Source organism: Ictalurus punctatus, chromosome 23 (assembly GCF_001660625.3).
Source record: "Ictalurus punctatus breed USDA103 chromosome 23, Coco_2.0, whole genome shotgun sequence".
Lineage (NCBI taxonomy): Eukaryota > Metazoa > Chordata > Actinopteri > Siluriformes > Ictaluridae > Ictalurus > Ictalurus punctatus.
In genome coordinates, this window is record NC_030438.2 from 5,764,899 (window position 1) to 5,786,325 (window position 21,427).

General features: G+C 39.5%; 1 protein-coding gene across 2 annotated transcripts in view; it reads left to right on the forward strand.

Annotated features, from left to right (window-relative positions):
- Nucleotides 1-17,815, forward strand: part of oxsr1b (oxidative stress responsive kinase 1b) — a 50,581-nt gene extending 32,766 nt beyond the window's left edge. Inside the window, exons 5-18 of one of the 2 annotated variants that reach the window (XM_017453068.3) lie at nt 289-344; nt 2,328-2,437; nt 3,864-3,965; nt 4,198-4,331; nt 4,434-4,482; nt 5,426-5,491; nt 5,603-5,725; nt 14,046-14,081; nt 14,576-14,710; nt 15,041-15,129; nt 15,435-15,487; nt 16,490-16,558; nt 17,061-17,125; nt 17,207-17,815. In XM_017453068.3, coding sequence (XP_017308557.1) covers nt 289-344; nt 2,328-2,437; nt 3,864-3,965; nt 4,198-4,331; nt 4,434-4,482; nt 5,426-5,491; nt 5,603-5,725; nt 14,046-14,081; nt 14,576-14,710; nt 15,041-15,129; nt 15,435-15,487; nt 16,490-16,558; nt 17,061-17,125; nt 17,207-17,281 — 1,162 coding nt within the window. In that variant the 3' untranslated portion in view covers nt 17,282-17,815. The remainder of the gene's footprint in view (nt 1-288; nt 345-2,327; nt 2,438-3,863; nt 3,966-4,197; nt 4,332-4,433; nt 4,483-5,425; nt 5,492-5,602; nt 5,726-14,045; nt 14,082-14,575; nt 14,711-15,040; nt 15,130-15,434; nt 15,488-16,489; nt 16,559-17,060; nt 17,126-17,206) is intronic. The other variant, XM_017453069.3, reaches the window with a different exon arrangement.
- The last annotated feature ends 3,612 nt before the right edge of the window (nt 17,816-21,427 follow it).

Here is a 21,427-nt window from a genome sequence, read left to right on the forward strand (position 1 = left end):
AACATCCGGTATGTTCTCTCAGTCAACAGAGGGGACTTTTGATTTAAAAGACCGACTGCCTTTTAAATCAACTCCTCCAAAACTGAAAGACAACGATCCTGCGTATATTTTCTGCGTATATTATCGATTGTAGGTTTGACATCATTTACCGACTGGGCTTCCTGAGGAGTTTGTGGTTCGTATACACACTTTACGTTTCCACCATGAACATTCTTGCCCCCCCAAAAAAAAAAAAAAAAAAAAAGACAGCGTGCGCATGTTAAACTGTGCGTTTGTGTGTGTTGGCAGGGATCTGAAGGCTGGAAACATCCTGCTGGGGGAAGACGGCTCAGTTCAGATCGCAGGTATGTACCAACAAGCGCACACATTCCCATGATTCCACGTCCCTCGATTTACTAATTGGGTGTCACTCTTCAGTCGGTTTCACATCGTTTAACAGAGCTCAAAGCACTCCGGATTTGAATGATCCGCTCAGATCAAACACACACACACACACACACACACACGTCTTTGATAGTCCTTCTGTACTCACTGCTTTAGAAAACCAAGAACGAATGTGTCCAGTTACATAAACATGCTTACATACACGTCTGGAATGACGACAGTATTCCGGCTTGAACGTTAAACCCGTAACGACTAAGTTCAAAGTCACCGTTACGTTTCGTAGTGGCCCTGGAGAGACGTCTTTTCTGATTAGTGTCTCTTTCTCTTAAACCTTCTGCTTTCGTTGTTTTAGACAAAGGAGGAATCTATGAGAATCTGTAAAGGCGCTCCTTTCTGATGCCTCTAACCCCGTAGATGTTCTCCCGTCCCGTGAGCCGCCTAGAGGGAAACATTAATTGCTCTTTTTTTTTTTTCTTTTCCTTTCATCAATGGAACAAAAGGAACAGAAGACTATTACCGTGGAAACAGCTTTAACTATTCAGGAATAAATGGTATCAGAGGTAGTTCAGCAGTTATGTTTACATTTACGTTTATTATGAGAACAAAACGAGTAATGCTACCATGCGAGGTTTATAATTGAGCTCTGGAGTAGAGGTGTAAGAGCCAGAGTTGTTTTATTTTATTATTTATTTATTTCAAGGATAATGCAGGGTTGGCATTTTAGGGGTTGGTTAGGTGTTCACGGAAGAGGAGGGTCTTTAGCTGTTTTTTGAAGATGGTGAGAGATTCTGCGGTCCGGATTGAGGTCGGAAGTTCATTCCACCACCGAGGGTCGGTTAGTGTGAAGGTTCTGGAAAGGGACCTTGAGGCGCGATGAGTAGGTACTACTAAGCGTCGGTCGTTGATTGATCGCAGATTGCGTGAGGGAACGTAAACCTTCGGGAGAGTGTCGAGGTAGGGCGGTGCTGATCCAGACAAGGTCTTGTACGTGAGTATCAAGGCCTTGAATTTGATACGGGCGGCTACAGGAAGCCAGTGGAGGGAGATGAAGAGGGGTGTGACGTGGGTTCTTTTGTGCTGGTTGAAGACGAGGCGTGCTGCTGTGTTCTGGCGCTTGAGTGGTATATCTTTAGTTCATGTGCTGCACTTTAATTAGCTTCTCATACTTTATTGTTGCTTATTGAAGGTCAAATTACATACCTTCAATTATTTTTAAAGGTACACTATGTTCTCGCTTTAGCGAGGCTCAGCCAATCAGATTTATAAGGTCCTATACCGAATTTGAAATGCAAACGAGTTGATTCGTTGAGTTGCCTCCTTTAGGTGAACACGGAGAGTCGACTCGTTTTTTTTTGTTTTTTCCTCTCGGGGCTAGGCGGCAGACGTAGGCAGTGGTGTTAGTCTTGGGGTGTCGTATATTCTGACACTTTCCTGGAAACTCGTTTTGAACATCTGTCGGTGTCTACGAGGCAGCATGACAATTGAGTCAAACGATCTGACTCGCTGAAGAGAGTCGAGATTCCCATCACTAGTTTGAATACGCTTCACAAAGGCAGGAGGGAATGTTTGTAGGCCGAGATGAAACATTTGAAGATCAAAGTCTCGGGGAAAACAAGCCGAGTGTATCAAAGTGCATCGACAGGGGGAGAGATGGGTGCGCGTGCGTGTGTGCGTTCCCATAATTTGTAAAGTGTCAGTTGTATGTCCGGCGGGAATTTGTCGCTCACTGTTCACTCCACTGGGAGAATCTCTGCTTGATTAACGCCCACAGCTAAACGGCCTGTTTTTCCCGTAACCAGGACACGAACACGTTTTTTTTTTTTTTTTTTAGCTCACGCCGCAAACGCGTTTCAATCCGTGTCTAATCTGGTAATCTAGAGTTAAGCTGTTAAGACTGTGGGCAGTTTCCACACCCTTGTTGTCTTTTCTTCTTCTTGATGCAGATTTCGGCGTAAGTGCCTTCTTATCCACCGGCGGCGACATCACCAGGAATAAAGTGCGCAAGACGTTTGTTGGGACGCCATGCTGGATGGCTCCTGAAGTCATGGAGCAGGTAAAACTCATTCTCCCACACACACGCACACTGACTCAGCTGGTTATTACTGCATGCATAAACAATGCTCAGGGAATTGTGAATAAGCAAGTCAAATATGCTGAATTTCTCGGCGTGTTGTGTAAGTCTGTGCTGTTGGAATCCCCGAGACTCAACCTGATCCGTTTGTTGGCAGAAACCTTTACAGCCGTATTTTCAAGCACGATCAATCCGTTTTGCTGTAGATTAAAGCATTAGTGAAGATCTGGCTCCACATTACTATATATCTTTAAAGAAAGACATGACCAACAGTGTTGTGTCTAGTGAGCCCGGTTTTTGAATCCCCCTTAGGTGGAAAAACACGACTTATGTGTTCACTACCACTCAAAAAAAAAAAAAAAGTTTCCCACCTGGCTTGCTTGTTTCCTATTATTTCGGAATAGTAACGAAGACGCTATGAAAGCAAAGATTCTTAATGTTCCCGTGCAGTGCCTTGAAACATGCAGTGTTATTCAGGAAATCAGGGCGGGACATATCGAGTGGCAACTCCCCTTTTGTAAATCGCCAATAGCGTTTAGTTCACCTTACTGCCCAAGAACTGGAGGTGAGCAGGCCGAATCAATCTGAGCCAAGGACGGTGATGTTTAAAAATAATAATAATATTGGGGCGCGGCACTTCAGATTCTAGAGAGCATTTGATTGGACAGAGAATCTGATGAGCCGCTGAAGTGCAGAATGACATCATCAAAATTGTTGATCCATACTGGTGGTAGAGAGAGACTGTAAATTGTGAATATATATATATGTGTGTGTGTGTGTGTGTGTGTGTGTGTGTGTGTGTATATATATATATATATATATATATATATATATATATATATATATATATATATATATATATATATATATATATATATATATATATATATATATATATTTGTGTGTGTGTGTGTGTGTGTATATATATATATATATATATATATATATATATATATATATATATATATATATATATATATATATAAAAATAAAATCGAATCTGTGTCATTTGTTTTGGAATACACTAGCTTACAGATATCTGTAACTGTAATATATTCCTACTGAAAGCGAATTTTTGATTTGATGTGGACTTTAACAGTATTCCTCCTGCATCTTTGCTCATTTTCTGCATCTTCTCAACCAGAGTTTGACACCGGAGGTGTTTCTTAAAGTTCTTAGAGTTATTTACAGCCTCATTTGCACCTGTTCTAAATGGGGATGAAGTGGGGGAGCTTGTTTGGGGAAACCAGTATACAGTATATATTCAATCTTGTGTGTCAACTTTTGGCCTGTAGTGTTTCTAGACATCACTGTGAGTACCTGATTGCTCCTGCTGCAGTGTGATTATGAATAAAATCTCACCTGGAAAAATAACAACTAATCAGGAGACCTTTTACTGTGTGTGTAGGTGAAGGGTTATGACTTTAAAGCCGATATTTGGAGTTTTGGGATCACAGCCATCGAATTGGCCACCGGAGCGGCTCCCTACCACAAGTATCCTCCTATGAAAGTAAGTGATGACAACATGTGACTCAGTTCACTTCTCTGTAAGTCACGTCTACACGTTATTGCATCACCAGGACTGTAAGACGCTCCAACTAAGTTCATGTATGCGGAAGAGGGTCGATAGCTCTTTCGTAGTTCTTCGCTGTTGCCATGGAAACGATAACACGCATTCGAGCTGAGCTGCTGTCTTCTGGCCAATCAGATTCGAGCATTCAGGCTTTGTGGCGTGTTCGCAGGTATTGATGCTGACCCTGCAGAACGATCCTCCGTCCCTGGAGACGGGCATCACAGATAAAGAAATGGTCAAGAAATACGGTAAATCCTTCAGGAAGATGATCTCGCTGTGTTTGCAGAAGGACCCAGAGAAAAGGTGAGGGATTTTCTCAAACTCTGCGCTGGTAATATGGGATATGGGTTCTGTTCAGCAAGGATTGACTATTTGTTTTTTCTCTCTTGTGCTTATTTCATCCAGGCCAACATCACTGGAGCTCTTAAAACACAAGTTCTTCCAGAAAGCGAAGGTAAAACTCTGAACCTAACTGAACTGCAGAAGTTTCTCCAAATGGCTAGGAAAGTGTTTCAGAGTGCTGGCAGCGAGCGCATGAATCTGATTCATGATTCATGATTCATTCAGTCGCTATGGATGACATGAATGCTTTCCCAGTAATTTGGACAATTTCAGTAAGCTTTACTATTACACCGGCTCTCTGTAACACTCAGGCACTACCAGTGCAGGCCAACAGGGGGCAGCACATTTCTTTTTCTTTCTTTTCTTTTCTATTTATAGATGTCACGTGTAAGAATACACTGCTGTTTCACCAGCTCCAGAATATTAGCCTTTTTCTTTTTTTCCCCTTTTTTAAAAAAAAAATTAAATGAAAAAAAAAAAAGTATGATTTCAGATGTGAAATAAAAAAAAGGTGTCCAAACTCTTGGAGAGAAAAAAAGAGCTGGTCAGCACATAATTGTAATGGTACAAAGTCTTTTTTTTTAATTAGCATTTTTATTCTTTAATCTAATTAATGTTTTCATTAGATTAATTTCTTCTTTAATCTAATTTTTATTTCATGGATTTCAAGGAGATGAATCGTTATTATTAATAATCTTTATTAATCCTATTTTTCTTTTTTCCTTCCTGTTTCCTCCAATTTTTTTAACCACTATTATTTGTTTGTATTTGTTGTATTTACAATTTTATTTACTGCTTAGGGTGCAAAATTAGTTCTTTTTATGTGTGTGTATATATATATATATATATATATATATACACACACACACACACACACACACACACACACACACACACAAGATTAAATTTTAGGGCTAAATCCAAAAGAATGTACTGTTTGTGAACTTTTGCATAATATGTGCTTACTTAGATTTATTAAATTTGTATTTTTTTTAACACTGAGTGAAATTGCTTTTCTGTCATTTTCACTGCGTTTTTTTTCTTTCCTGCTCTAGAATAATGAATTTCTACAAGAGAAGTTACTACAGAGGGCACCCACAATATCAGAAAGGTCGAAAAAGGTGAGGTTAAAATAAAATGAATTTTTTTTCCCCCCAGAACATGAAGATGTAAGAAAATAAATAAAATTACTCTCACCTTGTGTGTGCGCGTGTTTGTGTGTGTGCGTGCAGGTAAGGCGGGTTCCTGGCTCCAGTGGCAGGCTGCATAAAACGGAAGATGGCGAATGGGAATGGAGCGATGATGAGTTAGACGAGGAGAGTGAGGAAGGCAAAGCTGCCGTTGCTGCTTTACGGGTGAGAGTGACACAGACTCACACAATTAGACACGCTTTATCTCTCTATCTCTCTCACTCTATCTACAGCTGTGCTCATAAATTTACATACCCCTTGCAGAATCTGCACTATGTTAATAATTGAAAAATGATAATAAGAGGGATCATTAACATGGTATTTTCTTTTTTTTTTTAGTTCTACCCTGAAGAAGCTATTTCACATAAGAGGTTTACATTATAGTCCACAAGACACAATAATAACTGAATTTACACAAATGAACCAGTTCAAAAGTTTACACACGCTCGATTCTTAATCCTGCGTGTCGTTACCTGGACGACTGTTGGTATGTTTTGTGATAGTGATTCACGGGTCCCTTGTTTGTCCCGGGCAGTTAAACTGCCCACTGTTCTTCAGAAAAATCCTCCAAGTCCTGCACATTCTTTACTTTTCCAGCATCTTCTGCAGATTTCACCCCTTTCCAACAGCGACTATATGATGTCGAGCTCCATCTTTTCACTCTGAGGACGACTGAGCGACTCGTCTCATACACGACTGTTACAAAAGGTGCAAACGTTCACTGATCAAGAAGGTAACACGATACATTACGAGCCAAGGTGGTGTAAACTTTTGAACAGGATGATTGGTGTAAATTGTTATTATTTTGTCTTCTGGGAAACATATAAATATCTCGTGTAGCTTCTGAAGTTCAGTACTAAATGAAAAAAAAAAGATCTTTAAGTGTATTTACATAAAAACAGTCGTTGATCATCCAGGTAACGACACACAGGATTAAGAATCGAGCGTGTGTAAACTTTTGAACACGTTCATTTGTGTAAATTCACTCATTGTGTCTTGTGGACTATGTAAACATTTATGTGAAATAGCTTATTCAGGGCATGACTAAATAAAAAAACTATTTACAATTTTAATCATTTTTTTTTTTGTCAATTATTAACATTTTGCAGGTTCTGCAAGGGGTATGTAAATTTATGAGCACAACTGTATCTCTGTCTCTTTTTCTGACGCACACGTTCTTCCTGTGGCCTTCTGAGTGTAAAGTGGTGTGCCTGTAAACACCTTTCCTCTTAACTTATTATAGCACCCTCCCACCCCCACACACGTGAGATATTTGCCATTGTGGTTTGACGTAGCCCTGCATTTTCATCATTTCAAGAGCCCCACATTTGAGTGCATGTGTTCGTATGTTGTGATATGTGTTTTGTCTTTGACACCCGAAGGAGCAGTTGCCCAAGTCGGTTAGCGCACCACGGCGACAAGTTCGCTTCTCTCAGCCTTTGGAAGTGCCTCCAGATAGGGTTGGGCTTTTCTCCAGCACATACAGATGGCTCCATTAACAAGGAAACACTCCCTTCTAGGAGAAGCAAACTGTATTAGAATGACCAACAGGATGTAGAAGAGGGTACAAAGGGCTGATTAGACCACGAAAATGCTTACTAAAAACATAAATAGGTATTTCATCTAAATCCAGACCAAAAAAGGGATTTTTTTTTCGGCGTTCCTTGACAGCCTAGGATTAGAATAATATATCCAGGTTGCAAAGACCGGGTCCACTTCCAAGAACTGATTTCGTTTCATCAGTTATCCAAAACTCATTAATACTCAGAAGATGAGAATGAATAATTATACCACAGCAGTGTCAAATCTGACTGGTCAGAAGGTGTGGATTGATTTGATTTTTCTTTCGCACGGACGCATAAATAATCTTTGGCTTTTACTAAACAGGTTAAAATAGGCTGTTGTATAATGTAACAAAGAAACGTATAAAAAAGAAAAAAATACGTTTTGATGTGGAAGGAGTCTCCAATACAAATATATATATTTACATATATATGTATATGTGTGTATATATATGTATGTGTATATGTGTGTGTATGTATGTGTGTGTGTGTGTATATATATATATATATATATGTATGTATATGTGTGTGTGTGTGTATATATATGTGTGTGTGTATATATATGTGTGTGTATATATATGTGTGTGTGTGTGTGTGTGTGTGTATATATATATATATATATATATATATACACACATATATATGTATGTGTATATGTGTGTGTGTATGTATATGTGTGTGTGTGTGTGTATATATATATATGTATATATATATATATATATATATATATATATATATATATATATATATGTATATGTGTGTGTGTGTGTATATATATGTGTGTGTGTATATATGTGTGTGTGTGTGTATATATATATATATATATATATATATATATATATATATATATATGTATATGTGTGTGTGTGTGTGTGTATATATATGTGTGTGTGTATATATGTGTGTGTGTGTGTATATATATATATATATATATATATATATATATATATATGTATGTGTATATGTATGTATGTGTGTATGCATATATGTGTGTGTGTGTGTGTGTGTGTATATAATGTGTGTATATATGTATGTGTACTAAAAAGCAATCTTTTTTTTGTCATCGTTGCCCAATTGCTGTGGTATAAAAGGAATCAAATATCTTGGGATGTGCTGTTATCGGAAAAAAATCAGCATGTCTCGTCATATTTTATTTCTTATAATACATAACAGATAAATCTCTTGAGCCAGTTATTACAATCACTGCTGATTGGATCACAGTCCAATCATGATTGGATCGTTTTCGGGTGGGATGGGGGGATGGTGGAGGAATAATCTCCTGAGAAAAGTATTTGATTATTAATACTCTAAACAGTTCTTGGAAGATGACTCAGACATTCAGAGATTTCCTTCAGCAGATTAAATATTGAATTTGATTAGTGAGGCCAGACAAAATGATTCCAGCTTCCCCCAACACCCCCACAAGCTTTGCTAACACATAATAGATGTCTGCAGCTGTAATCTAAAAAATACAAACACTTAAAAATGTTCGTGTCTTGTCAGAATTGCAGTAAGTATCCAAGTTGAAATTGATCAGAGTTTACAGTTATCTGATTCAGAGGATGGTGCGAAACGTAGTTTCAAGCTTATAGTTATAAGGGAGGTGGTGGCTCAGCAGTCAAGGCTCTGGGTTACTGATCAGAAGGTTGAGGGTTCAAGCTCCAGCGCCACCATGTTGAGCCCTTGATCAAGGACCTTACCCCTCATGGCTGACCCTGCGCTCGGACCCCAGCCTTGTTCCACTGTGCCGTGATGTATTTGTGATAAATAAAGGCTTCTTCTTCTCCTTGAGTTGTAATGTAGAATTTAGCATTATTAAAATGCTATAAGATGCTCAGATATTGTTGTGTGACTGCCAGCATCATAAGCTGCGTCTGAAGTGGTTCATTTTGCACAGCAGTGTGTTCACATTAGGGAATCAACTGCAGTCTTTCTCACGATTAATACCATTTAATAGAGCACTATTAATACTGTTAATCAGTATTAAGTCAGCTTGTGTAACACAAGGGGGTGGAGCCAACAGAAGGCACTGAAGTTTATATACTATATTTTAAGTTTGTACTTTTGATGTGTGCTTTTTGAACATCCCGTTCCAGATTTAGTTCCAGCTTTGCTGTTATAACAACATCCACTCTTCCAAAGGCCTTCCACTGGATGGGCATTTGTGATCATTCACACTCAAGAACATTAGCGCGGTCAGGCGAGGAGGTCTGGGATGCAGTCAGCGTTCCAGTTCATCACAAAGGTGTTGAATGGGGTTGAGGTTAGGGCTCTTGCAGGATCCTCGAGTGCTTCCACTCCAACCTTGGTAAAAATGATGTCTTTATGGAGCTGGCTTTGTGCACAGGGGCGTCGCCATGCTGGAACAGGTTTGGACCTCTTAGTTCCAGTGAAGGGAAATTGTAAAGTAACAGCATACAAAGACGTTTTATAGAGTTGTGCGCTTCTAACTTCGTGGCATCAATTTAGGGAACAACCACATGCAGGGTGTGATGGTCAGCTGTCCACATACTTTTGGCCATACCGTGTGTTTCAGCAACATTTTGGGATTTTAAAATAGTTTTAATTAGACGCTGCTACAGCGATCGTTATCTTCAATGTGGCCACGCGAGTTGCCATAGAAACGGCTCTGCTTCTGTTCCGCCTTGACCCTAGCACTGTTCTTCCTGATCTTATTTTTAAGCGTGATATTACATTTTACCCCATCCTCTGAATCAGATCATTTTTACAGGACAGGAGGAAGTCCAAAAAAATAAAATAAAATACAGTGTATATTTTGGGAGGTTGTCTTTCCTGGAAGCCATTTGTATCGCTCTGTGTGTGTGTTCACAACTCACCTTTTAAATAAATGACTTCTTTTAACCATTTAACGGGTGAATAATCCGTGCTCAGGGTACAGCACTAACACACTGGCTTCGGGCTAATGCACACTTTTGTTGTTGAACACTTTCACTGAAACCACTATTGGTGTCTTATTACACTGATCAGATATAGATTATAATTATATGTATTAGGAGACAAAGTTGAGAGTGTGATATATTTCACATATAGACTACTCTATACAGGTGCAACTCAAAAAAAATTTGAATATAATTTTTTTTTTTTTGTAATTTAAAAAAGTGGAACGTTCATATGTTCGAGATTCATTACACGTAAAGTGAAATATTGTAAAACCTTTTTTCGTTTTACTCTCAACGATTACGGCTTACAGCTCACAGAAATCTAAATTCCAGTATCTCAAAATATTCTAATAGAGTTTATAATATAGAAATGTCGACCTTGTGAAAAGTATGTTAATTTATGCAATCAGTACTCGGTCGGGGCTTTAATTCTTTTACAGGAATTACATCAATGCGGCGTGGCATGGAGGCGATCAGCCTGTGGCGCTGCTGAGGTGTTCTGGAAGCCCAGGTTGCTTTGATAGCGGCCTTCAGCTCGTCTGTATTGTCGGGTCTGGTGTCTCTCATAGATTCTCTATGGGGTTCGGGTCAGGCGAGTCGGCTGGCCAATCAAGCACAGTAATACCACGGTCAGCAAACCAGTTACTAGTAGTTTTGGCACTGTATGCAGGTGCCAAGTTCTGCTGGAAAAGGAAATCAGCATCTCCATAAAGCTCATCAACAGATGGAAGTGCTCTAAAATCTCCTGGTAGATGCTGCACCGACTCTCGACTTGAGAAAACACAGTGGACCGACACCCGCAGATGACATGGCAACCCAAATCATCACTGACTGTGGAAACTTCACACTGGACTTCAAACAACTTGGATTCTGTTCCTCTCCACTCGTCCTCCAGACTCTGGGACCTTGATTTCTAAATGAAATTTACTTTTATCTAAAAAAATGATTGTGTTCGTGTGTACTGAGCCAGACTGAGAGATTAAAGCCTCAGGAAACCTTTGCAGGTGTTTTCAGTTAATTTGCTGATTAGAGTCTTCTCAGGTTGACATTTCTGTATTATAAATTCTTTACTCTAATATTTTGAGATACTGAATTTTTTATTTCCGTGAGCTGTAAGCCGTAATCATCGAGATTTAAAACATATTTCACTTTGTGTAATAAATCTAGAATATATGAAAGTTAAACTTTTTGAGTTAAATTATGGGGAAAAAATGACCTTTTCCACGATATTCAAATTTTCTGAGACACACCTGTCTATTCTAGTTTAACATCATACTGAGGTCTTAATGTTGCTTCTAAAGTGATTGGCCGATGATTAATCTGACGTAATCAATACATCACAACTCCATTTAGATGTTGAGTTCTAAGTGCTGAATAATTTTAATCACACAGACCTCCCAAACGTTGACAACTTGTGACTTACAGCACAGAATCCCCACGGCACACATCCGGGCAGAATCGAGCTGTAATTGGACCGTGGCCCGAAGATTAGAAACTACTTTGTTAAATTTAAACTAAAATAGTGTAAATAACGATTAAAACGAAATAATACAGAACAGCGATTAAATAAGGAAACCTTATATCTCTGTGGAGCTTACTAATTGGTCGCTCTCAGATCCTAGTGCAACACTGAGTGCTTTATTAAAAACAGGTGGACTGGAACGATTTTGTATCGCACCACCCGATTTGTAGGTGAGCAAAAATATTGGAACACGCGACTGACCGGTGTTTCTTGTTATCCAGGTGTGTCCTGTTAGTTTGATTGATTGTTTAAACAATAAATATCTCTGAACATCTATTCTTGGATTTAGCCTTCAGTTTCACCTGTGAAGACTGTTTTTACAAAAGATAAACCAACATGAAGATCAGAGAGCTGTCTATGGGAGAAAAGCAAGCCATTTTGAAGTTGAGAAGAGAGGGACAATCAGTCAGAGGCATTGTACAAAGATTGGGCAATGAAAAAGAAACAAACCACTGGTGTACTGAGCAACAGACACCGAGTGGTTCGGCCAAGGAAACCAACAGCAGCTGATGACAAACATTGTAAGAGCTGTGAAGCGAAACCTGGAAACAAGAGTTAGTGACCTCAACAACCCAAACAGGGCAGGGGGGGGATGTATCACAACCCACTGTTCGATGAAGACTTTGAGAGCAGATATATAGAGTTCAAAATCACTCATCAGCAGTAAGAAAGGGAAAGCCAGATTGGAATTCACAAAGAAATACAGAGATGAACCACAAAAGTTCTGGAACCAGGATGAACCTGTACCAAAGTGTGGAGAAAGAAAGGATCTGATCATGATCCATAACATACAAGCTCATCTGTGAAACATGGTGGAGGTAGTGTCATGGATTGGGATTGCGCGGCTGCTTCTGGAACATTCTGTCTAATCTTTATTGATGATGGAACTCATGATGGTAGCAGCAGAATGAATTCAGAAGATTACAGGAACATTTTGTCTGCTAATTTACAGAGCAATTCATCCAAATGTCATCATGCAGCAAGACAGTGATCCAAACCACAGACACCTCAACAATGGGCTTCACCGGGGGGAAAAGTGTAAGGTTTTAGACCGGCCAAGTCGATCACCAGAACTTAACCCAATTGAGCAGCATTTCACCTCCTGAAGAGGAGACTGAAGGGAGAACTACCCTCCGAAACAAACATCTGAAAGAGGCTGCAGTAAAAGCCTGGAAAAGCATCACAATAGAAGAGACCAACAGTTTGGTGATGTCAGGGAGTCGCAGGCTCGATGCAGTTATTTCAAGCAAGGGAAATGCAACCAAATATTAACTGTAATTTACTTTCATTTACTTCAAGTCTTATCTGTTCCTATACTTTTGCTCGCCTAAAAATTGTGTGGTCTGATACAAAAGGTTCCATGTTTTATGTTGTTTAACACGTCTAGATGTAAATATCAGGAAATAAAATATCAGGAAATCCTAAACTTTCGTCTCATATCCATCTTCTGATCTCAAACCCAAACATCTTTGGTGTATACAGCACAACCAAATGAATAGGCCTTGTCGTTCCAATAGTTTCGTAGGGGACTGTATGAGGTCCCTGTGTTATAATGATTTAATGTCTATAAAGATAGAATTATAAAGATTTTTGGCTAGATTAGATTAGATGAGACCTTGAACGTTTCTAGGATTTCTCACAATTAATAATAACCATCACGTATTCCTATTTCTCATTTAGATTCCCGAATTGTAGAGAATTTGAAATGAGGTCATTTAAAACTAAAAGGCTGAAATCTCGAGTGCGTAAACACTTTTGACGAAGTTTACAAGTGCAGTAAACGGTGGCTGTTAAAATCATTCGTACGTCGCATCTGAGTGCATTATAAATAATTTAAATCTCACAACCGAGCAAAATTGAACAGTTAAGTGACATTTATGTGCGGAGTCCCTCAATAAATCAGCCTGTAAAAGGAGTAATATAATGTATAATAGATAAGACAAGCGGATAACGCCCTCGATCCTCCGGCATCATCAAAAGCCGATCGCGTTTGCATCCGAGACCGGTTCGAGAGTGAAAGCGATGTCTGTGGATTTAAAACGGTGCCGTTGAACGCAGACAGATCCGTGACAGGTCTTTGTTCTAGGAGCAGTTAGATCTGTGTGAAACTCTGAATAGGCGTGTTCATTAAAAGCCGTAGGTTGTATATTCATACGAAGGAGATTTAAAGGATGGAGCCCTGTGAGCTTGGGAATAAAAACGGCCGTTGTGCGGGAAGCAGCACAACACTAATGATTTCTGTTTGGAATTTGGATTTAATGGGAAATTAATAAGTATCAACCCCTTTATACACATTGTATCAGATATGACTCAATCATCATCGATTTTCAAAACCAAACCGTCATAAGAAGTGCATTTCAAAAATGAACAAAAGTGTGTGCATTGAACGCATAAACATGGCAGCGCTTGGTAACCTGATCTTCTTCCCCTCTACTGCTACACCTTTAACATCTCTCTCTCTCTCTCTCTCTCTTCCCCCCCACCCCCCATTGTGTTTATAGTCTCCAAGAGTAAAGGAGGGCACTCAGAACTCGGAGGTAAGGACTTATCTTTGAATCTGAATTTTCATAGAGTGGTTTCTGGAAATGCATGCTTGTTCTATTTTGTTGTGTGTGGAATAAAGTGATATTCATATTTAGCGCCTCCCTCTCGTGTATATTGCCAACCCCAATCAAAATGGCCAGTGGATAATGTTGTATGAGATGAATGTTTAAGTGCTGCATTTTATTATTTTTTTTCTTTTGTATGTGGAAGACAGTAGATCGCTCTTTCCTTTAAGTGTAAAGATGCGGTATTCACGTGTCTCAGAGGCAGCACGTGTTAGCCCTCACCCTCTCCAGTTAGTATCTGTGGTATGATTGGGTAGAGAGCTGGCAGGTGGGGTGAGAATTGGCAGGTAACCAAATTGGGGAGGAGAATAGAGAGGTATTAGTTGCTCTGGAACATTCGGATCATTGTAGATGATGATGATGATGAAAGGAGTTTGACTTGTTTAATAAGCATCTCTGTGTCATGTCGTTTTGCCCGTCAGCAGCTTTTCCAGCCAGCCGAGCCCTTCGTCAGTCACCTCCAGACGGGTGTTCCTGCCCAACCCGATTTACCTCAGTCTGGTGGGCAGGCCGTGCCGCCCTTACAGTGCCCGCCTGCTCCTGCTAACCCCGCCCAGGTAAACCTTCTAATCGGTCTACAGATCATTCCTGATGCAGCATTTTGATTTGCACAGGAGGACATGAGATTGTGGTGGTAAAAGATCTATAACATAGGGCTGTAGAAAATTGTATATCTATATTAATAATATGGATAATAATAATAGTAATAATGATTTCATATCATATCGCCCATTGTTGTGTAATTTGTGTCAGTATTAAAAGTCAGTCCGTACAGGATTTCGCAGAGGTTTTTGTGATCATTGCGGACAAAAGTATCTTTTTTTAATCAAGAGTTGAGCTCAAAAGCCACTGCTGGAATGCTCACACATTTGACCTTTGACCCTCAGGTTCCAGCGCCGGCCCCTGCCCCAGCTCCTGCCCCTGCCACTGCCAGCGATTCCTCCAAATCACCCATCAGCCTGGTGTTAAGGTTGAGGTATGTGCTTGTGTGTCTGCTCCGTCACCGAGCCTCATTTTAACAGCCGGTCTGCTGTGTGGCATAAATCTGCATTCACATTCCCATCATTAAACCCGTCCAGGGTCTTAAATATGACGCTAGTGCTCACCTTCTGTCAACACCAAATCACTAAAGGAGTCCTAAACTCAACATTTTGACACAAGAAAGTAAAGATGGGAAATTCTAGAGGATAAACATGTTGAGGAACAGTAAATAATTAAGGGCATTTGCTACACCTATGCTTTTACACATCATCACTAGGTGTTCTCTCGTCTGTTCTCCAGAAACCTGAAGAAGGAGCTCAACGACATACGATTTGAGTTTATGCCTGGACGAGGTAAGCAGTTTGAATTACTACTTGGATTTTTCATTTTTCAGATCTATGTTCTACTTTTAATCACATAAGAACCCATTTCCTAAACGTTTCATTAAGTGACCGTTATGCTCTGGGTTCTCAATAAATTGCTTGTTTTACATTTTTTCATTTTGTATACACACACACACACACACACACAGACGACTGAAATGTTTCACATGAAATGGGTTTTTTTTTTTTTTGTTCGTTTGTTTTTGACTCTCAAATGCCGTTTTATTGGACTGTACTGTATATAGTGAGCATCTGTGGTAAATAGGAAGCAATTTGGAATTGGGTCTTGGAGTGTTGCATTGTAATGAGTATGAAACATTAAATAAAGTTAATCTGAAACATTAAAGGTAATCATTAAGTTATATTACATTCCTGGGGCTTTTTTTGACCTTAGAAAGCACTATCTTGGTCATATTTTGAGATCGCCTTATTTTAGAAGGACACATGCAAAGATTTTTAAAATCTGACCAAAATAAGGACCTCTAGAAGATGATGTTTTTAGGTTTATTACCTTCTAAAGCCACACAGTTTCCAATCACAACAGAGTAGACCAATCAGAACAGACTGGGACGTCTGACCAATCAGAGCAGAGCATGCTCTGTGAAAGGAGGAGTTTAGAACGAATCCTTTAGAACGGATCATTTAACGAGTCGTTTGCGACCCCGGGGGTAAAATATGTAATGCTGCAGTTTAAATGATGAACACCTTAAAGTGTTTTTAGACCTAGGATGCATGTAAATCTATTGTATGAGACCTTTAAAACAAAACTAGGCACGTTTCAAAACCCTAATAGGTGTGCTTTAAACAAATCAGGCAAGACATAAATAGAAGCTAAAGATCTCTCTTCATGGTGAAGTTCCAGGTCTGTGTGTTTACCGTTTAAGTTGTTGCAGGAAAATTTACGTATATCGTTATTCAACACTTCGTCTCTCATCCCTCTTTCTCATTTACTTGCTTTGTGTTATTCTGTAGACACGGCAGACGGGGTATCCCAGGAGCTGGTGTCGGCAGGTCTGGTAGATGGGAGAGATTTAGTTATAGGTAAGTAACCATTAGAATATTTCTCAGCCTTTGTAATGCCCTTAAAGTTTTTTATTAAAAAAAAAAAAACCCACACAATTACTAATCGAACACGATTTCTCAGATGCTGGGTTGTTTGTTTTGTTTTTTTGCACTTTCTGTTAAATAATACATTTCTTCATTTTGTTCTTGCATAGAAAATGTAGATGATTTTTAAAAAACAAACAAACAAACAAAAAAAAAAGCCACAGAAGCACCAACACTTTCTGGTTTAATAATATGCGTGGATCGCATTCGTCTATTGGCTCTCATATTTTAGTTTTGCAATAAAACATAGCTGGGACATGCTGCTATTAATGCAGATATTCTGCTCCTCGATTCTTAAACGCATCTAACAAAGCATCCAAAAGGAATAAAAACTTCAATGAAATCATAAACATGTTTTATAATATTTCAATTTAAACTACTGCTGTTATGAATATTAATCATCAATGTGTGTTTTTTTTTTTTTTTTTTTATAAAGTTGCTGCTAATTTGCAGAAGATAGTCGATGAGCCTCAAGCCAATAAAAACGTCACTTTTAAGCTGGTGAGTTCCAAACAGTCAGCTTGTTCCCATAGAAACGAATACCGTTAAGCAGCAACCATACCAACTTCCCTGTCTTTGCAGGCATCCGGCGTCGAAGGCTCTGAGATTCCTGACGACGTCAAACTCATGGGATTTGCTCAGCTCAGTATCAGTTAAAGTTTGCCTCCATGCGTGGACCATGACTTGCCTAAAAATGTGAAAAGCAAACAACAAAAAAAAAAAACCCACAACAACACCACACCAATAGAATGACACATTCATCCCCTGCGCACCATTTGAGATACCACTTCTGCCAAAGAAAACCGTACCGTGTTGTGAGCCCATAGGATTTAACCGAAAACCTCCCAGCTGTGGAAGGCACTGGGGTGAAAGGATGAGATCAGAATCTATAGGAAACAGTCAACTAAAGTTTACAGTGTATATGTAGAAGGATGTTTTCTTTTCTCTTTATTTTTTCTTTTCTTTTCTCTATCATCAACCACGTTGGGTTCATTTTAATTTTTTCCTGTTTCCTCCTGTAATATACGTCCTGACATTTGCACAATCTGAAACTAACGCCCTAAAATGTTGATTAATGTAATCATGGCCTTATATTCAAGAGCTACTGAATGCATGTTTAAGGAGAAAGTCCTAATGAATTGTGGAGATTTCATTTCCACACACAATAATAAAAACAAAACAGCTCGCACACTTCAACTGAAATGAGTGCCGTACTCCAGCACACACTTTTAGCCTTATTGTGACCAGACGAATCTGCAAATCTGCTTTCAGAAGGTTCTCGTGAACCACTTCTGTTCCTAGGCACTTTTTTCTTATTTTTTCTTTCTTTTTTTTTTCCTTGTTTTTTTTTTTTTGCGTTCTCAGCTGCTGTACAGAATTCCTTGTCTGCGTGATGCACTGGTATTTATCGCAATGCAAACATCGTGCTGTTTAGCAGCCCGCGTACACGAGTGGGTGCACACAGAAGACACACTTGTACCTGATCGGGGTGGACAAATCATAAATGTATTAACTTGCCTGCCAGGCAAGTAGACTGGAACCTGACTGGACTAAGCAAAGAAACAAACTGCTTGTAGCGTGTCATGTTTGCGACTTCGATTAAAGGTCAGTCATTGGGCAACGTTTGATTGACGCGATTCTCCCATCGCGAGAATCACATGGCTACGTTAAGCTCCAGACTAAATACAGATGTTTGTTTTGCTAAAGTCAGTAAGAAGTAGGTTTTTTTTTCCTTCTCCAGTTGTTGAACCTACTTGTCTGCTAGGCAATTATAAATAAAGAATTAATAATCTGGTCACAAAATCTGCTCTTCCCCGGGCAGCCAGGCTACAGATCTGTCCACCTCTCTTAATGAATTTATTGATTTAATTAGACACTGATTATGCCTCTCTCTCTCCCCCCCCCCCCCCCCCTCTCCCTCTCTGCCCTCTCCCCCCCTTGCTCTCCCTCTCTCTCTCCCTCCCTCCCTCTCTCCCTCCCTCTCTCCCTCCCTCTTTCCCCCTCCCTCTCTCCCTCCCTCCCTCTCTCCCTCCCTCTCCCCCCCCTCGCTCTCCCTCTCTGCCCTCTCCCCCCCTCGCTCTCCCTCTCCCTCTCTCCCTCCCTCTCTCCCTCCCCCCCCTCGCTCTCCCTCTCTCTCTCCCTCTCCCTCCCTCCCTCTCCCTCCCTCTCTCCCTCCCTCTCTCCCTCCCCCCCCCACCCCCTCTGCAATCACTGAAGAAAATTTTTCCAAAATGTAAATAAAATATGGTGTTAAAAACCTTTTCGGGTTTTTAAATATTCCCGTCTGCGAATTTTATGGTTTTAGGTCCTTTTTGTGTACAGTCCCGTGTGGAAATGTGAGTTTAAAAAAAAAAAAAGAAAGAAAAAACCTTTTCCCAACACAACCCCCCCCCACCCCCCACCCCCATATTACACATCTCTGTGACTCACTACTCCGTAAAGTTAAGTTATTGCTTTTATACCATGAACGATGTTGCTTGGGGATGAAAAACAAAACAAAAACATGTATCTGTCTTTCTGGTGTTACCGGCGTCTGTCGTTTTTAGTCCCTTCCCCCCCGATGTGGCTGAACCAGTACTTGATTGAATCTGCTCTTGCCTGTAAATAACGTGATTTGGGTTTTGTTTTGGTTGTTTCACTCATTGTCCCCCACACCTTTTTTCTTTCTTTCTTTCTTTAACGAATGCGGTTTGTGGGGCGCGACGCCAGGCTGCCAAAGCACACCGAGCTCTTTAGCTCTTCCGTTCTCAGCCACCAAATCCTGATGGGAGCAAGCATATCCGTTTCCTTTCCGTGTGGAGGAGGTCTGTCGGATTTGCAAACACCCCCTCACCCCCGCCCTCGCCCCACCTCACTGAATGTATCGTATAGTTCACGACCACAGCAGCAGGATAGTGACGAGCTGCTCATCTTGCTTTAGCACGTAAAGATCCAAAAGCTCCGGCTTTTTATTTATTCTTTTTTTTTTTTGAATGCATATCAGTCTCCCGTTTCCAGTCATCTGCGTTCACAGTCTGCTTTTATCCACTCATGAAAATCTGACATCTGTAACATGTTATAAATGTTCACTATAACTAAAGGTAAGAATTTGAAAGATCACACGAGACGGCTGTCATTTCCCGTAACAGCGCTGAGGGCTCACGTGACTCATGTTAAGACTGGGGAGAGACTGCACTTACATGAAGGTCGGAAGATGTTTCTTTCAGGTTGAAGCAGCCTTCACATCTGATTATGCCCCATTTGTGCATCAGTTTTGGGCGGAAAATCCAGTATTGCTGAGGTATTCCTATTTATAGTCTTGAGTTTCCTAGTAATGGCCTTGTTCATTCTTTTACCTTTGAGTATAATTCACTCTCAATCATGCCAGACACTTAAAATGCTAGATATAATATTAAATAATAATAATAATGATGTAATATTCAATTATTGAGGATTTAGATCAAGTACCCTTGTATGCTGATGTCATGAATTCCATTAAAAATATATGAAATAAAATCTTTAAAAAATAAATAAATAAAAACAACCCAAACTTTTATTTTGCCATTCACAAGCATTATTAAAATAACGAGTAAAATCTGATCGATGATGTCGTCCCCCGTTTTGCTGTAAACCTCACACATCCATCCGTTCTTTCTTTTCTTCTTTTTTTTTTTTTTTTCTTTTTTTTTTTTTGCCGAAATGTATAGCAATGCTGTAGTGTTTGGACAGACAACCTTCACACTCGAATTATTACAGGCAATAACATCCAACTGTAAGATATTTCATCTTTGCGTTAGGTTGGTCGTTTTTATTTCGCTCATTCGCACTCTTGTTGGTTTTGAACTTGGATGCATGTTTCTCTGATTATTTTAAAAATCAATAAAGAATGAACATATCAGCTTGTTTGAATTGCTATAGTGATGTTTACTCTGTATGTGTGTGTGTGCGCGTGTGTGTGTGTGTTTGTTTCAATAAAGATCAATTAGGGATTGATTTATTGTGGGTTTGAATACAATAATCGAGCCCTTATTAAATATCTCACTGCCTTGTGTTTACTGATACAGAACTTCTGTCTGGTGTTACAGCCTGAGATCCAGACCAAAAATGTAAAAGGATCAATTTCAGAATTTTTGAACATTATGGCCAACAATATTTCAGATACCCTTTAACCAAGAAAAATAGATTTTTTTTTTCTCTTATACCTGCGAGAACATATTGTCCTTCTGCAATCAATTCAGTATTATTTGATTTATACACAGTGCTTTTTCTTTCCCTTATCCACAAGCATTCTTTGGGGTTTTAGTCACGCTTTTTAGCTTCCTGAACTTTCCATTGCTTTCTTTTAAGCTTCTCCATAGAATTATTATGAGATCCTCCAAAGGAATGAGCCTCCCAAAAAAACTCTAGTGTTGTGTGAAAGCTTTTTACAGTTACGTATTATAACAAGTTATACCATTCTCTCACAGAATACTCGATTCTGATTGGATGGAAGGTGTGTGTTAAAACCGTAGGCCTATATATCACAGGTAGTTCCGGTCAGATTAATCCACTGTTCTAAATTAATACGCTGCTTATAAACACCTGTAACCATAGTAACATACCGTTAAACTCGCAGCTTCATTATTAGTAGAGATGCGGCACAGACGCAGGTAATTCACACGTGCAATATCTCTCTCCTAATATCTGTTTCTTATAATTCATTCAGGAAAATGTAATCTTATCGCACTACTTTATTTCTGTGTATGATTTGGAACAAGTGCACCCGTATATAAAATAACTAACAAAAATGAACCGTTATTGTTATCCTTTCAGTCTAATTTTCTT